Source organism: Agelaius phoeniceus, chromosome 5 (genome assembly GCF_051311805.1).
Source record: "Agelaius phoeniceus isolate bAgePho1 chromosome 5, bAgePho1.hap1, whole genome shotgun sequence".
NCBI classification, from domain to species: Eukaryota; Metazoa; Chordata; class Aves; order Passeriformes; family Icteridae; genus Agelaius; species Agelaius phoeniceus.
Window position 1 is genome coordinate 26,570,526 of NC_135269.1, and position 17,420 is coordinate 26,587,945.

General features: G+C 43.8%; 1 protein-coding gene across 1 annotated transcript; it reads right to left on the reverse strand.

Annotated features, from left to right (window-relative positions):
* Positions 1–3,698: 3,698 nt before the first annotated feature.
* Positions 3,699–10,357, reverse strand: MGP (matrix Gla protein). Its single transcript, XM_054632091.2, has 5 exons — positions 10,219–10,357; positions 7,441–7,591; positions 6,616–6,651; positions 5,377–5,452; positions 3,699–4,077 (listed from the first exon to the last, which is right to left on the reverse strand). Exons 2-5 carry the CDS (start codon positions 7,499–7,501, stop codon positions 3,936–3,938), a joined length of 315 nt encoding a protein of 104 aa, XP_054488066.2. The 5' UTR covers positions 7,502–7,591; positions 10,219–10,357; the 3' UTR covers positions 3,699–3,935.
* Between the last annotated feature and the right edge of the window lie 7,063 nt (positions 10,358–17,420).

Here is a 17,420-nt window from a genome sequence, read left to right on the forward strand (position 1 = left end):
TGAATCCCACCACTCCTGCTCCAGCTCCCCCCCCCTTACACAGAAGCTCTGTTTCTCCTAAAATGGTTTTATTTACACCCATCATTTAGACAGAGACTAAATGATAAACCCGTTGAAATCTTAAAATGTTCAAATTCTCTGCTGCAATTCAATATGCAGCTGAGGTGGGAGTGGGTGTTGACCAGTGGAAGAAAAAGCCCAGCAAAAGATGGGGGTCTCTGTTCCCAAGCCCTCTGTCATCCGTGACTCTCCAGCAGAGACTGAAGCTGTGCAATGAGTGGTGGTGATCTCCTCCCCCCCAGAGCTCTGTGTCCCTCCCAGACTGAAGGGAGGCTGACAGCAAGCTGCAGGGTTCAGCAGCTCTGAGAGCCTTCCTGGGAAGATGTCCCCTTACCTTTCTCACAACAGCAGAGTGCTGCCAGGGCCAGAGTCAGGATCAGCAATGCCAGCAGACTCCTCATCTCTTCTTTGGCTGTGCTAGTCTCCCTAACCTCAGAGCTTTCCTGGAGGTTATTGAAGTTCTCCGGGGCTTGCTTTTGGGCAGCAGTTTATATGCTGTGATTTCTTGGAGAGATCAGGGATCTGGCTTTTGTTCCTGTGTGTGCTCCAAAACAAAGCCTGTCCTTTGGGCTGGGAGATGCTGGGTCCTGGCAGTCATTTTGGCATCCATCTCATGACTCGGGGCATTTCCAGAAGATTTTATCTGAGGTTTTGAATGGGGCTGTTGAAGAAAAACAACTGGATTTTAAAAAATCATTTTTCTTACAAACTTGAAAGTCATTCTGTCATGCTGGAAAGCCAAGGGAGAGACCAGCATACACTGAAGTAAAGCAATTCTTTTCACGTGATGGGGCTCTCTCATGTGGAGTTTCTCAAATGAGTCTGAACACAATGGTGACTTTTTCCTCCACCCTACCTTGACTCATTACCCTGACGGTAAAGAAACCTGTAAATCAGTTTGCATAGGGCTAACACTGTAGTTTTTCAGACAGTCTCAGAATTTCACCAAATCACTTCAGAGAGATGAGATTTTTTACTTTTAGGAAATTCAGAAGTTCGTTTGAGGGAAGATCTTTCTATTTTTCTCCTGGAAATCTTCATAATTTAGAAGCTTTATCCTGGCTTCTCTTGTCTAATAGTCAAATAGTCATTTAGACTCCAAAAGTGTTTTATTCTTCAGAACCTGAGTGCTAAAGTTACTTGGTGCAACACGAGCCTTGCATGGGCTATGTGTCAATAACCCCACACTCCCTAAACTCACCTCCGAAGTTACCAAAGCCATATCCCACAAACAGCATGGGAACCACGGAATCACAGAATAAGCTGAGCTGGAAGAGACTCACAAGGATCATCAAGTCCAGCTCCTGGCCCTGCACAGGACACCCAAGAGTCACACCCTATGCCTGAGGGCATTGTTCAAACTCTTCTTGAGCTCTGTCAGGCTGGTGCTGTGACCACTTCCCTGGAGAGCCTGTTCCAGAGCCCAAACACCCTCTGGGTGAAGAACCTTTTCTTGATATCCAAACTAAACCTCCCCTGACACAGTTCCAGCTGTTCCCTTGGGTTCTATCACTGCTCACCAGAGAGCAGAGATCCGTGCTGCCCCTCCGCTGCCCCTTAGGAGGATGTTGAACACTGCAATGAGGTCTCCTCCTGGCCAAACAGACCAGGTGACCAAGTTTGGGTTGTTGGCTTGTGTTTTTTTTAAAATCAAGTGTGCTCATTCTTTCTGGTAGCAGAGATATAATCTTCCTCCACTTCATATCCAGTTCTCTTCAGATCCATGTGCAGGGTTATAGAAGTAAAGTTTAGGAGGCTCCCAAGGAAAATCAGAGCCATTAGGGATTTTTCCAATTCTTAGAAACACTGTCTTTTAGCTTAGAGAATTTTCAGGATTAAAATAAACCCTAACTTTTGTCCCTGTTAACTTTTCTACAGTCCAGGAAAGCTGAATATATATACTAATGATGTCCAGCAAAAGGTCTTGTATATATATTATTCCAGCAAAAGAGCAACAGTTAAAAAGTAAATAAACATCTAAAAATAATAGGTATTCTAGGAAAGTTATGCTTCCAGATGAATACTTGAAATAATAAAAATATATAAATGTACAATTCTAGTAATCCAAACAGCTTTATTTATCCTCCCATCTTTTCCCAAGCTTTCTAACCAGCATGTAGTCTCTTAAATCTGTTTGGTTGTTGCCTATGCTAATGAAATCCCACAGAAATCTCTGGTGTTATTCATTATTTATACTGGTTAACTGGGGATTGGAATCACTGGATATTTCTGGACACAGACCCAGACAGCACTAGACCTTGTGCCTTCTGTTGTGGTGGTGTCACTGCAGTGTCAAGTCAAACCCAGACACTGCAGACTTGTTGATTTTAGCATATGTGAGATTGCTCTGGTTGGTGATGACAAGATTCACCTACTTGAGCACATAGAGAGCAAGTGTGTTTGAATATACCTGATCTGTACAGGTTTTTTTTTCCTTAAAATTATTTCCCTCTCACTTTTTCCTCTGGACAAAACTCTAGCAACTGTCGGGGTGGAGTTTCCTATCAGAAGTGTTTTCAATAAATAAATCACATTTCTTTCCCAAATTCAGTTTCAAAGCTGGCAAACCTTGAAGCATGTTTTGGAAGGAGATGCACGTTTCTAATGAGCCAGGTAGATTTGGCTCCAGACTTAATTTCACAGATTAGTCAACAATGGGATACTTTATACATCACAGACTTTGATTGCATGCCATGAATCTTTCCAGCTTCTATAATTTGCAGGTGCCTGTGTAAGCCTGGAGATGTGAATGCTGAAACCATCTGTGTTGAGCTGAGATGGAGGTTATGTTTCCTACACAAATCTCACCAAGGCATGTCCCAGCTGCTGTGGCTGCTGTCAAGCCCAGAGCAGCATGGAATTCTTGGACATGCCAGCACTGGTGCCTTTTGGCCTGGGGACAGGCCCTGGTGATGGTGAGCAGAATGCAGCCATACTCGCTCCTCAGAGGTGCAGGAGGGGCTCAGTAACTTGTGCACAGGGTCAAGCCACATCTTGATTTCAAATCATTTGTGAACAATCAAATGAAATTGTTCTATGTGAACAAAGTTGGGCCTGACCCCAAACAATGGATTTTTTTTTTCTTTTTATTTACCACCAGGAGACCTTCTCCAGCTTTGATTGCTGCAGCTTTCAAGTGCTACCAGAGTAGTTTCAAATGGAAAGGTTTTGAAAGGGGATTGCTAAAGGAAATACAAGTTAAGTCTGGACAACACACTCCTTTCTGAAGGAGCACCTAACATCAGGACCTGATGCTAGCTGGATAAACAAGAGGCAATTTACAGGATTTTTCTGTCACCAACTCTCACCCTCACTTAGTTTTAAGATTAAATAGGTGCCTTCCGGATTTTGTTTCCCCAACTCAAGAAAGATTTGATTTTCAAAAAGTGCATCTGCATACTGAACACCCTACTGTTTTTAGACTAAGACTGGGAGCTGAAACTGTCTAGTGACCTCTGAAAGAAGTTATTTGTAGAACTGGGAACCAGAACATTATAGGTTCTTCCAAAGCCATATGCTTGCAAGGTAATGATGTTTTTCCCCATAATCTGCAACAGTATGTATGATACACAAATTCAGTTCCTTCATGGAAAATTGCATACCCCCCCCCTTCCAAAATACTGTGAGTCATGAGAAGATAGTATCAAACCAGCAGTTTATTTTGTAGTAAACACCCACATCCTGAACTCTCTGTGATCTCTGCTACACCAGCTCAGCGCTAATTAACACAGTGTAGGAATCCATGGCTACATGGGAGAGAAGCAGCAGGCAGGATAACATACAGGGATACAAGCAACTGAGTATGTTTCAGAGCCATTGCAATTTTGGGGAGGATACCCTGGACTCCAGGCCCCAGGGTGGGGACAGGTCATCCTTTACTTAGTCCTCCTCCTGCCCCCAAAGTAGTGCTTGTAGGCAGCAGGGTAGCCGTGGCGGAAAGCGTACATTTCACACGGGTAGTAGTCCTCGCAGAGCTCCCTCTGGTGCTCGTAGTGTGCCTTACTACGCTCCCTCATCCTGGAAAGGTAGGAGAGAGGAGGGGTAAGTGCTGTCATTTTAAATATCGCTTTACAGCCCTTTCCTGTCCTGAAACTCCCCACTTGGATTAAGGATCTGTCACAGACACATTTTATGAAAAATCATTTTGTTAGGATCTTTTCTCCTGAGAAGCTGAGAGGCCTCAGAAACGAAATGTAAGCAATGATTATCTGCTGCTGTGGAATGCAACAGGTGCATCTTTGATTGGTCTCATGCGGTTGTTTTTAATTAATGTCCAATCACAGTCCAGCTGTCTCAGACTCTCTGGTCAGTCACAAGATTTTATTATCATTCCATTTCTTTTCTATTCCTTGCTAGCCTTCTGATTAAATCCTTTCTTCTATTCTTTTAGTATAGTTTTAATAGAATATATATCATAAAATAATAAATCAGCCTTCTGAAACGTGGAGTCAAGATTCTCATCTCTTCCCTCATCCTGGGACCCCTGTGAACACCACCACAACTGGTGACCCCGAGTGACAAAAAATTCCACAAGGATCCACCATCAGAGTCCATCATCCAGCCACAGAGCTCTTAGCACACCAGCTTCTGTGTTCACCACACCCAGGGACTATAGCAGGAATGTTCTGCCTCCTCAGGCAACCTTTTATTTAGGGGCAAAGTGAGATGGTGGGGAGAGGGGAATGGCTCCTGCCTCAAGTTGAGGAAAGGTCCTCCCTTTGCAGCCTTCCCCAGCCTGATCTCTTCAGCTCTTCTGCTCTTTCCCAAACATATACATAGAAAAAAGACCTGAAATATTCTGCAAAAGGATCACCTGGTACTGAGGAGAAGGTTTGCCTTATGCCTTGCTAAGAGATGATTTCTGTGCTTCAATCTTTATTTTCACAAGCCTTGAATAAGGCATGTAATTGGTTATATCTGTCTTTTATAAATGAGGCAAGGAGGCCCTCAGATGGCCCTTTGATTTAGAAAAGGTCATGCAAGTTCTGCATGAGATCTGAGGACCAGAAAAAGATCTCAATCTGAGCTTTATTTCGGACCATCACACATTCATTCTCTCTCCTTCTGTTGGTGCTTCCTTCAAAAAAATTCATCAGTCTTCTCAGCATGTGACATGTCTCCAAATCAAAGGACCTGCTCTCTGTTATCTGAATTCTTGCTTTTCCTGGGCTTGGGGACTTAAACAGTACCTCACATTAAAAGAGGGACTGAGGCCTCTCACCAGTCACCACGGCTGCCACCCCTGCTAACAGCCTGTCTTGGCTAGGAGGAATCTCTTCCCACTCCCAAGCACAGCCTCCTGAGGCCATGACATACCTCTCCTGAGTGATGCCTCTGAGTCTGGAGTCAGACTGTATGAAGTCACTGGCCCTTCTCCTGTTGAGGAAGGGATCTGAAAAAGCAAGGGGTTATTCAGACTGGCACTTTGTCAATGCCAGATTTCAACAAAAGCTGGCTTCCTCCTTTAGAACAGCCTCCTTGTCTGCCCTCCTGTATACAATTAAATCCAGGACCTTTTAATATTCCCTCCTGTCCCCTGGCTGGTTCATGTATAGGCTCTGTCAGCAGCCAGTGCAGCCTGTACAGAAGTGCCCATGCTGCTCTTATTCAGAGCACCCAGAGGAATGTTACTGTGATTCTGCTGCCACAGCCCCTCTGACTGAGTGGAGCTCGGCCCAGAAGAGTTAGGCACCATGCTACACAGACCATGGGACATCTGAGCACCCTCAGAAGAACTACAAGAACTGTGAAATTGTGCACAGGAAGGGCCTGAGTAAATCTCTCTGCCTCCAAGTTAGACAGTCATTGAGAAGTTTGTGTGGCAGTTTTGGACTGGGGGGCCTGAAAGTTCCTTCTGATGTTTTTGAGAAACATCACAGTTCCTGTTGCAGAGTTCAGGAGTCTGTGGATGTCATTTGGCTTCCCCATGTGCCTTTGTGTTGCTGACTATCTGCTTTGTGAAGTCCTTCTTCCAGATGCCCTACAGTCCTAATTTCTTTTTAGGTTCTGTTCTCTAACCTCTCCAGGATATTGCTTGTTCCAAAGTGAGACTCTTCACCCTTTTCATGCTTTTACTGTGATACTCTCCTCTCCCTCTTCCAGCCAGAGGATCCCCCCCTATTCACACACCCTGCCTGCTTCCAAGGTGCTTAGAGTAAGGTTCTCCTTGTCCTTGGGGGAGAATAAATTCTGTGTGTGGCTTCTAGAGTGGCTCTTTCCATGCTCATCCCAGAGCTTTTTGAGCAATGCCCTTTTTTAGTGTCAGTTAACCTGGTTTTGGTACATGTAACAGAGACCTGAGCTCTGTTCTCAAAATTTTTTTTCCAATTCTCATTATATTCTATGGAAAATAGTGGTATTGGCGTGTGCCAAAACATGTGAAGTCTTCTTTTAACTCTCTTCCTTTTCATTCTGAAACTCCATCACTCAGTAAATTCAATTTCCCTGGGCTCAGTTGTTCTATCTATTTTATCCCTAGTAGGAGTACGAGTAAATTATCTTGGACATGTCTGTAGCACTTTTCAAATTCAATAAAATAGTAAAGCAGTCTCTTACTGAGATACTCATGGGACTCCATGCTCTCATGGGACTCTGTGGAAAGAAAGAATGAAACATGTATTATGACACTGTATTGATGGGATTCAGTATTCCATATACCACAAATCAATACAACACACACAGAAATCAGAGAAGCCAGGCTTTAAGGCATGTGTTTAAAAGCAAGAGAAAGGGATCAGTGGTGGGACCTAGAATTTATATGAGGAGTTTAAAGTGCTCAGGAGTTTAATACAGAGCTACCTGGTGATTTAATCAGTGCTTCCAGACTCACATTCAGTCATCCAGCCTGATTGTCCAGCATAGTTCCTCACCTTCTGCTCCTGACACTACAGTGATAGGATACCAATTTGCCTTCAAAGCTTGCATGTGTTCTTAGAGGGTGGATTAGCACAGTGAAATGCACTTGATTCTTGCATGAAGCAGCATCTTAATTCCACCAATATGGAACTGTGTGCCTCACCAGGAAAAGGGGATGATATTACAAAAGAAAAAAGGAAAATCTTCCAATTAGCAAGGAATAATTAAGAATTAGCACTCTTATCATAGTTCAGACAACAAAGGGACAAAAAAAAGAGGAGCAGTCTGTGAGGTGAGCTGGAACAGAGAGGAAGAGGTTGAAGCATCCTGGACCGTGAATTCCAGTGGCTGGAGGTAACAGCTCTGGATCAGGGCTGGGAGGATCTGACACAAGGGCAGGAAAGCAGGCAAGAGATCAAGTTAAGGGCAAACAAGGCACAAAGTTAAATAACAAACATCTGAACAGACCCATAAACATCTGCAGGTTTGGAGTTTTCATTCTACCCAGTAATGAAGGTCACCTACCATAGGAAGTGGCAGCCAGCACCAGGACAGCCAGGAGCACAAGGACGACGAGAGCGCGCATTGTGCCAGGGCAGGGACCAATCTCTCACTCTGTCCTTCTCACTGGGCTCTGCTCTCTTCTCACTGAGGGTAGCTGGAGATCCTGGGCTGACTGCAAAATTAGCAGTGGAATGTTTATTATGAAAACAGAGTGAGGAGGGAGCCCATGAAAGATCCTGGGCAAGGTGACAGCTAGCTGGTACACACTCTTCTTGGAGCTCTTACAAAACATCCTCTATTAACAGACTGGATTAGGTTTTGGGAAGGAAGGGGCATGCCCCCTTCCTCTCATAGCTCAGGGCTGGGGGACATGATCCAGAGGCAAACATGTCACTGGCACTCCACACTCAGAAAAGCTGGCCTAGGCAAGTGGAAGGAATTTCACAGGCTGCCAGGGCCCCAAAGGCAGAGGTGTGTGTTGATCCCAAATATAAATGTTTGTTTTTCTGATTTTTCCTCTGATCTGCTCTCTTCACCCTCACCATACTCTGTCTGGATACAACCAGCCCAACTCTTCTGTCAGCTTTGCTGATGGAGACATGGAGCATGAGGCTTCAAACATTCCTGTCCCACTCAGTCCCCTCTCTCCAGCTGTCCTCTGCTGCAATGTCAGCCTGCCAGCTATCAGAGGAGGAATACAACCCTGCTGCCCCTTTTCATCTCCTACTTTATTGCTTCAGGAGTGACAAGAAGCAACCTGAAAAAATCCCTCTGCTGGTGTTATCATGATTTTTTGCATTGAGATGACAGCAGCACCCAGAACTCTATCTTTGAAGGCTCTCACTGTGGGGCTGACCCCAGACTCCTCTTGCAGCCCAAAGGACAACATCTTGGTGGAGTCAGAGGCAAATATTTCCCTCTCTGATCTAGCACTAGCAGTCCTTGTCTCATGGGTACTGAAGTCACAAGCCAACATAAGGCTTTTCATGTGGGATGAATCTTCAAGGCCAGCACTCTCGGGGAGAATTACCTTGCCTTTAACACCTAAAAGAGTTCGATATCATGGGCAGCAGAGATGGACAAAACATGGGATGTTCCACTCTCCAACTCTTGGAACAGCAGAAAGCAGTGGAAGGGAAAAGGAGTTACAGAGATGGCTATCCCTGCTGGGTGAGAAGGAAGGAGTTTGCTATAGGCAAGGTAGGGAGGGGGTGGGCACCCACTGCCTGCCAGCCCTCCCAGTGGCACTGATGGGGCTGGGACCCCAGACACTGCCTGGGGATGAACCTAAGCCACAGGAACCATTCCTTTGTCTCACCCAAGCTGTGACTACTGCCTGTTTTGTCTTTGTGTATATGCAGGTATCAGGATTCCTCACTGACAGGATGCAAAGTGAAGGCACCCTGGCTGCAGACCATTTTTCCCAAACCACTGTGCTGTTGTCACTGCTGTCACCTTCAGAGGCCAGTCCATGAAGCCACACTGAAGGTAACACAGGCAAGAACTACAGGGGCATTTAGCCAGAGCCTAACACTTAATCAGTGAGGAGTGAAATCCATTGGAAAAAGATTTCTCTGGGCTTTGCAATTTACTCTTTCAATGTCTAACTCATGACCCTTAACTGAAGCCTCCTGTCTCAGGAAGAAAAACTGACCAGGGAATTCAACTTCAGCCCAAGGAGAAAGAATTGCTCTTTATGCATGTTATCCCACCCCATGTGGAGAGCAGCTCAGTCCTACACCATCAAGGCCCCCCCATACACATCCACTTCTTGCCTGTTCAGAGCTTAGCCTGAAATGAAGAGGAAAACTTGGGAAAAAGCCATAAGTTTGCTATAGACACAAGGTGAAACAGGAACTGAGACTTTGCTGCTGCTGCTCTGTGCCCTGCCACTCCAGTCTCTTTAAGGAAATTCTCTGCTCTGGGATCCTTTTCATTTCTTAGAACTTAGAAGTTTTGGACAAATTATTGTTGAATGAGAATTTTATAGGTTTCCCAAATGCCTTGTACAGTAGCTGCTAAGAAAGGAAACCACAAGGGAGAGGCTGGAGGACAGACTCCAGTGGGAAAGCAGTGGGGCACAGAGAGGAAGATGCTGGGTGTACTTTGGAAAGAAAGTGAAGCTGCCCAGTGAGAAACTCCAACACGCTTTTGAGCCAAACCCTCTTTATTTGTCTTCACTCAGGGCAGAGCTTTCTGCTCCCTAGGAGACTCTGCTCCCATTTCACAGGACTCTGATCCCAGAATGCCTGGAGCATACCCTGCCATCAACCACAGGACAACAGCCACAAACACCACTTTAACCCCAATGTCTCATTTGTTACCACAGAAGCAATGCATTTTTCAAGGGATGAATGAACATGCCAGCTACACAGCCCTATTCCAACAAATCTCCTTCGGGGAATTCTTCCTCTTGCAAAAGAACTCCTTTCTGCTCTCCCTGCACTCCATACTTTCCCAGCACACATCTCCCCCTACTCAGCAGCAGTGGGCTGCCCTGGGGGTAACATACCATGCAGCACAGTGAGCCCAATCCCTCTGCTTTCTTTCAGCATCCACTGGTTAGAAATACAGAAAGGAGCTAAGACAAATCTGCACATGCCAGGGAAATCTCTGTAGACTCACAAATAAAGGAGGGATCAGAAAAGCAGCCCTGATGTGTCTGCTGCTGGAGTGGAAAATCACAACACCACACACGCTGTAGCAATCACTCCTAGCACTTTACAGCGGTGAAGCACCAGCAAGGCAATGATAATAAGCAGCTGTCCAGGAAAAGCAAGGCAGTCCCTGAATACTCACTAAGCTGTTGCTTCCCTGCTAGTCTGCGGCTCTTGTCTCAGGGGGCAGCTCTCCTGGCGTCTTGCACCCTGGACCGAAGAAGAGGGACCTTTTATTCATTAGCATCGATCAGTGACTCCTCCCCTCTCCCACTCTTGATCCACCCCCAGGCTACCATCAGAACCACCTTCTGCCCACAGCCGGGAAGCCAGCAACCTCCAAGAGCTGAGCCGGAAGGGACGGAGCCAGAGCGCACACAGCAGCTAGGGGGGACACAGCCACAGCCAGGTTGCTTTTCTGTGCCTGGGAGCAGTGAGTGCGCAGAGATAGAACAAGCTCCAGTCTCCTTCTTTGTTGCAAGAAACCCCCTGCCTTTCACCCCCTCCTTTTCTGGCTGTGCTCTGTCTCAAGCTACAGTGCCAGCCAGGGCACCTGTTCTTCCACAGGGAACAGTAGGCCAGGAGCCTTCTCCCATCTCATTTCATGCTGCTTTTAAAACTGATCCCCCTCTTAATGGCAGGCTAATATCAGACTGAAAACTCACATGGCAAAGGTGTAAGCTCCAAAACCCCCAAAAGTGACAGAGCTCCACACAAACCCAAACCCCTGAGGTGCATCCTCTGCTCACATGGGACTCACAGCAGTTCTGGGCAGCCCAGTCCTGTGACTGCTGGGCTGGCTTTGGGCTTCTGGCCAAAAGGAGAATGATAGCACATCCATGGAGATAAAGAACCACCACTGTTTGGACAGAGAACAGTGAGCAGCTCCTGTCCAAGGGATTTATCTTTAGCTCCTACAGTCCTCTATCAGTTTGGGGAAGGTGCAGACTTCACTGTGGCAGTGAGATACCACGTTATTTGTGTCCTTGTACAGGCAGCTGTTGGTCCTCAGAGCCTGAGAACAGCAATCTTGAACTGTCCTCAAGGCAAAGGGCACATGATCAGGAACCACCTTTGGAAAGTAGTGCAAACAGGAGGGCATTTCTTGCCCTTGTCTACCACCCTTTGGGGTCATCTAAGTTTCAACCCTATAACATGCTGAACCCTGAAAGAAATCAGGACTCAGAAGATCTGGTCACCCTCATCTGCCTAGACACTGGTAAATCATTGGCCCCAGTGCCATCTGGCAAACTCTTAGTTAAGTGGAAGAAAATGGGCATTAAATCCAAAATGGCAAGATAGTAGGGAACTAGACAAATGGGGCAAAAACTTAGGCAGTGAAAAGGAGAAATTGCAAATTTAATTTCTCTTAGGACTAGATTTACATTACTTCTCTTAATGACGGGCTTTAAAAATGAATGCTTGTTGAGGAATTTTGTCAATAACACAAAGCAAGAGGGCAACAGCAATGAAAAGGAAGTCTGAGACCTCCTACAGGATGAAAAAGATGACCTTTAAATCTTCATTAACAGGAACAGAATAATTTGCAATAGGGCAAGGGCAATATCTGCCGTCGGCATTAGCAGTAAGAATCCTGCTGTAAATTAAAAGCTCATGAACTAGAAGTAATTGGGGAACAAAAATCACACAGACTCACAGAATAATGAGATTGGAAGAGACCTCTAAGGTCATCAAGTCCAACCTATTCCCTAACACCTCAACTGGACTATAGCACCAAGTGCCATGTCCAGTCTTTTTTTAAACACATACAGAGATGGTGATTCTACCACCTCCCTGGGAAGAGCATTCCAGTACTTTATTATTCTTTTGGTGAAAAATTTTTTCCTAATACCCAAGAAGAGCTATGAACCAACAACCAAAAAGGCAAGGACAGAACACTGATTCTGTGATGTCTACTGAGAATGTGTCAGCAGCTATGGGCATCTGTCTGTGCTGCTGGATAAGTTACCAGGGAGATCTCAGCAGGATTCCTCTGCATGGCCCAGGTCACCCCCTTCATGGAGTAATTGTGGTGGGAAGTGCTATAGATGAGGACTAAAATGTGATTTGCACTCACACCCAAAATGACAGACCTTTTCACTATGGCCTGTGGGAGTTGCTAAGCCTCTCCATCCCTGCATTGACCTCAGGACTTTTCCAGCAGGACAATGGATGAGCAGTCAGGTCTTGTTTCCAGTACCCCCCAGGGGCTGTGTCACAGCCCACAGCTCTCGTGATTAAAAGTCCCATCTCCAGCCTCTGTCTTTAGCCATGATCCACATCAATGTCTCCCTCACTGAGTGCCCAGCTGATGCTAGGAAGGCTTCAGCAGAGTTGCTGAGCACTCCAGTAAGGGAATAAACCCTATCAGCTCTGCAGCTGAGCAAGGTTTCCAAACCCAGGTTACCCTGAGTGTCCAGTAACTGGACTTACCAATCTGGACAGTCCTTTCCAAATTTGCTTCTGTGTTCCAGGATGTAAGTTAGTCAGCCACCACATGGTCTATGGCTTACTGAGAGATTTCTCAACCTGATAAACAAGTGCTTCTTAGAACAACTAGTTCTACAGCACATGAGAAAACAAGACTTTATTTTTACTTTTCCATTTAGTCCTAAGTAATACCTAGGAACTGGTCCAAGAGGCAAGAATAATTGAGCCACTAAGTAAGAGTGTTTGACTATCCACAATATAATTAAAGTCAACAACCTCATGGAATAAATCGTGCTGAAAACTAGCATACTGACACTAAGCTTTAGAAAGGGAGATGTTTTTTAAACACAGAAGCTAGTAAAAAAACTATGAAATAAAAATAAATAGAACACATTTCAGATATTTAAAGAACTTGATATACATATCTGAATGTGTGTTAGCTCTGGCAGCAAACTCACTCAGCTACTCAACATTAAAAACTACTTCAAATGCTAGTTAAACCTGGGAAAAAAAATTTAAAAAATAAATTTAAAAAATTGAAAAGATTAAAAGAGTGGGGGAGGACATAAACAGGAAAATCTAGTTTCATATCAATCAAACATTTTTTTTCAAAAAAACTGCAATGACTAATTTCCACTTCCATGATGGAATGGGGAAAAAAGAGTAATTTCATAACAAGTAAGTGATGGGGTTTTTTTCTTCAAAAATATTTAAACACATATCTTTGACCTGTCTTGAGTTTTTCCCTGTGGAAATTTTTTCCCCCAGCATTACAACTTTCTGCAAAAATAAAAGTTTCCAGTGTGAAAATACATATTGGTTCTAACAATGTGGATCTATGTGTAGTCTTAGGACTGTTCTAAAAACCACTGTCTGAAGCTCACAGACAGTGTCAGTCTTCTGTGAGTGGGAAGGTTCCCACATCATCTTACAGCTCTTTTCTTTCATGCTTCCTCCAACATTTTGGGCAGTTTAGAAGCTTCTCTTTCCATCTTACATAATAACTGCCAGTAACTTTCTCCTGCCCATGGATGTGGAGCACACCTGCAAGTCCAACCTGCAGGATGTCACTCTGGGCTCTGGGAAAAATGATTGCTCAGTATCCCAGGGCTGAGGACCAGGACTGAAAATAAACACCATTTAAAGGCCCAGATCCATGAACAAATTCAGAGGGTGAGAGGATAACACTTCTTCCACTTGCTCTGACTTAGAGAATTCAGGCTTGTCTCCACATTAATCATGACCACAAGGAGAAGTTTAAAGTTGGTGAGCTGTGGAGGTTGGCTGGTTGGCTGGCTGGCTGGCTGGCTGGTTGGTTGGTTGGTTGGTAAACTGGGGAGGCTTATAGCACTGCAATATGTTAGTGGTGGCAAATTAGTTAGTGGAAAATTAAATGTCATGTACTCTACTGAAATTCAGAGATTAGTGTCCAGTCACAACCTCTATGCAGCTGTGATCCTCAAAGTTACTCCCTGTAATCCATCAAGCTTCAAAACAAAGCCCAGTGTCCTAGAAAAATCTCAGTCTGGCTATGAATACAGGAGCATTTGGAGTCAGCAGTACAGCCTGTTGGGAACTCACTGCTCTCCAGTTCTGCTTGTTGGAAAAAAGTGAGCCTGGCTCAAGTCTTCAAGTTCAAAGCTCAGTACCCTCCATGGGATATCACTGAGTTACCTCAAAGACTGACTATCTCTGTTTGGCCAGGACTTGCCAGAACAGCTGTGTTTGGCTGGTAATAGGAAGTTCATGAGCAGAGAAGACTAAAATTTCACAGAAGTCAGACCAAGGTTATTCAGTTCACTGAATAAAGCAACCAAAACATTTCAGGGCCAAGAGCTAACTCTGTTGCTTCCTTTGGCTTCACCCCCACCCACCCACACATGTCCACATCCACTGATCAGCATATTTCTCCTTCAATCCGGGAAAGAAGGAAGAGACAGGATAATATTAATATTACTTGGATGTTGAAAAAGTTGGCAGAGGTTCTTGCACAGAGATTAAATAACCCATATAAGAAAATTGCATTTCTTGTACTTGAAGAATCCTATGAAAAACAGGGCAAGCAAAATGTTCAAACTTTGTCTATATAAACAAGGCATGCTTCTGGGTTGCACTTATGGGAAAAGGGAACAGAAATCTCTCTTCTTTTTCCACACCCATCCCCCTTGCTTCACCACATGAACACAAAAATGTCCTGACCTGCTTAATTCTTTGGGATCAGAGGAGATTTAGCCGCCTTATTTCCTGTACAGACATGGGAAGAGATAAGAGCAGCTGTGGTTTCACTCTTCTCATCCATCTGGTAAATAAAAAGAATAACAATAATGCTTCTTCTTTTTTTTTTTAACAACATACTTAGGATAGCATCTTAGATCCCAAATCTGCCAGCCCTTGTGAAGCCAAGATTGGATTGAAACATTTATGTTCTGTCTGTCTTGAATGCAGGAGGCCACTGAAGTATTTACAAGCATCCCTGTAGTATTATATCCATTTCTTTGTTCTATCTCAGTTCAGTATCTAAAGGATCATAAATGTTGTCTTGAGCAACAACTTGCAAATAAGCAAATAACTTTTTCTATGGCACATCAAGCCCCTGGTCTTGGCCTCTGTTGTTAATATCAGATAGAGTACAAAGGAATGCTAGGGAGTGGAGGGAAATACACAATACACAGATAATTGTGAAATGCTGTTTGTGAAAAGAAGAAAGGCATTCTTATTTATTGAAGCATGAAATCTGATTACTCTTATCTTCTTGTGCATAACTACAAATTATATTAATGTTCCTAACATCACATGGTAGTCAAATCATTTGACTTGATGACCTTCCTTAATATTAATTTCGTACTTATATGTTTATATGCTTCTTTGATACATATTTATTTTATTTGCATTAAACTTGGTAGCTGGGTATTTTTATTAAGAAATGTTGTGTTCACATAAAGCAGGAAAGAATTTTAAAAGGAGAAGGAAAGATAAAAGGAATGCAAGAAAGATTTGGACAATGTTCTCAGGCCTAGGGTGTGATTCCCGGGGTTTTCTGCTCAGGGCCATGAGTTGGACTCAATGATCCTGATGGGTCCCTTCTGACTCAGTATATTCATTGATTCTGTGATAAATCAGATCTTTTAGATTAGTTTTTCCTTCTTCCGAAAATGGCACTGGACTCCAAAAACCCACCACTCTGTGAGAGGTGTCTTTGTCATTAGTGGTCCAAATTTTCTTCAAATTAAAAAAGAAACAATAAAATAATAGAAATGGAGAACAAAGAAGAGGTCTGGGTGCAGAAGCACTGACAAGAAAGGCATAAGAAGGGCTACAAGAACAGCCCATATTGATGGAAGCTGGATTACCAGATCATTAAAATCCCAGCATATTAACACAGATCCTCTGGATATCCAGATGGGGAGGAAAAAATTAATCACAGTTTAAAACCAGGTAAGTCCTAAAACAAAAGGCAGAGTACACCTAAGATTTTAAAAGAAAAAAAATTAGATGCCTGGAGATGATGGTGCTTGGATGAAGAACAAGATTGAGCTCTAAGGTATCTATAGATGAGGAGACAAAGGAGGATGAGTTCTAATGATACTCAGAGGTGGGAAAGGATGAGACAAAATAGACAACAGTTACTGCCAACTCCTGCAGGATGCAAAAGATGCATCTAAAATGAGCATATGGTGGCCAAGCTAAGAGAAACACCAGAGACCTAACAAGAACTCCACGGCCCATGAATTAAACCTTCTATGTGATTGCAAGAAAATGGAATAGCATGAACAAATTCCTTCTGTTACCTATGAATATGTGGTTATTAGGGTGTTACTCTGAGTGATTGAAATCAGTGTGGGTTGAAACAAAATAACCTTTGCTTTCTATAGTGTCTTGCATTGCCCTCTATTACTTCAATATTGGAACAATAATCACTACAAAATGAAGTATCAGAAGGCAGTATAAAGACCTCTTATGATGTCCTCAGTATGGAAAATTCTTTATCCAAACCCATCTCAAGTGGTTCTGCAGCTTTGGATGTCATATGCTCAGTAATAAGTTTCTTACAGAGCTCTTTCCATTTTGTCTCATAATCCTTTTAGCCAGGCACTGTGAGGAAAACCAGGACAGGTGTACCAGAAAAAGAGCAAGACTCCAGTGCTGCAGGCATGAGGTGACAGTTCTGGATTCAACATTCTTCCTCATTTCCCCAGAAAAGCTGACTAGGGTCTCTTCTGCTGAAATTGTCTGTCCTTTTTTTGTCTACCTACCTGATGAAGGATGTAATTTTAAGATTCAATACAGATGTCAAAAATCACATAAAAACACACATATGACTTACAACATGTGTCATTCATAGAAGTTGCATTCTGCTATTTTCCACAGCAGAATCTTCCTTTAAAGACTTTTGCCAACAAAGACACTTTTGTCCTTCTTGGTCTTTAACCAATGTTTTCTTCCCCTCTGTTCCAGTAATAGAATCTGCTTACAATACTTCCTGGCACCAACTGGATTGTATTATTTGGGATTTCTTTCCACTGTCTCCCACCTACAGCCACTGGAAAATATTACTGTACATTTATCAGGAAAATACACTTGATGAGTCACATATTGGGTACACAAGCAGTTACAACCCTGCTGGCTGGCTAAGCCTAAGACTAGTGACAATGTTGTTTGCTACTATACATTTTCATACAGCAGACACTGAATGAGAATCTCTGCTGTGCATATATTATATACCAAACATCTGTACACATCTGTAGAGCACACCTTCCCCCGTGTTACTTGGCCAAGCATCTGTCTGTCACTTCATCTCTCTGAGGCAGGTGATTGTCTTCCTTGATGGTCATTTCACTCGTGAACTGGAGGAGGAACCAACAAACCTACTGGAGGAGCCATTAAATAGAATGGCAACACTACACAATAAATAAG

Bases quoted from the DNA above. Each gene is read 5' to 3' on its own strand.
- MGP (XM_054632091.2), bottom strand. From the start codon at position 7,501: ATGCGCGCTCTCGTCGTCCTTGTGCTCCTGGCTGTCCTGGTGCTGGCT. The intron at 5,453-6,615 runs GTAAGAGACTGC...TTGCTTTTTCAG, and splicing joins GGAGTCCCATGAGTATCTCA to ATCCCTTCCTCAACAGGAGA. The intron at 4,078-5,376 runs GTATGTCATGGC...CTACCTTTCCAG, and splicing joins AGAGGCATCACTCAGGAGAG to GATGAGGGAGCGTAGTAAGG.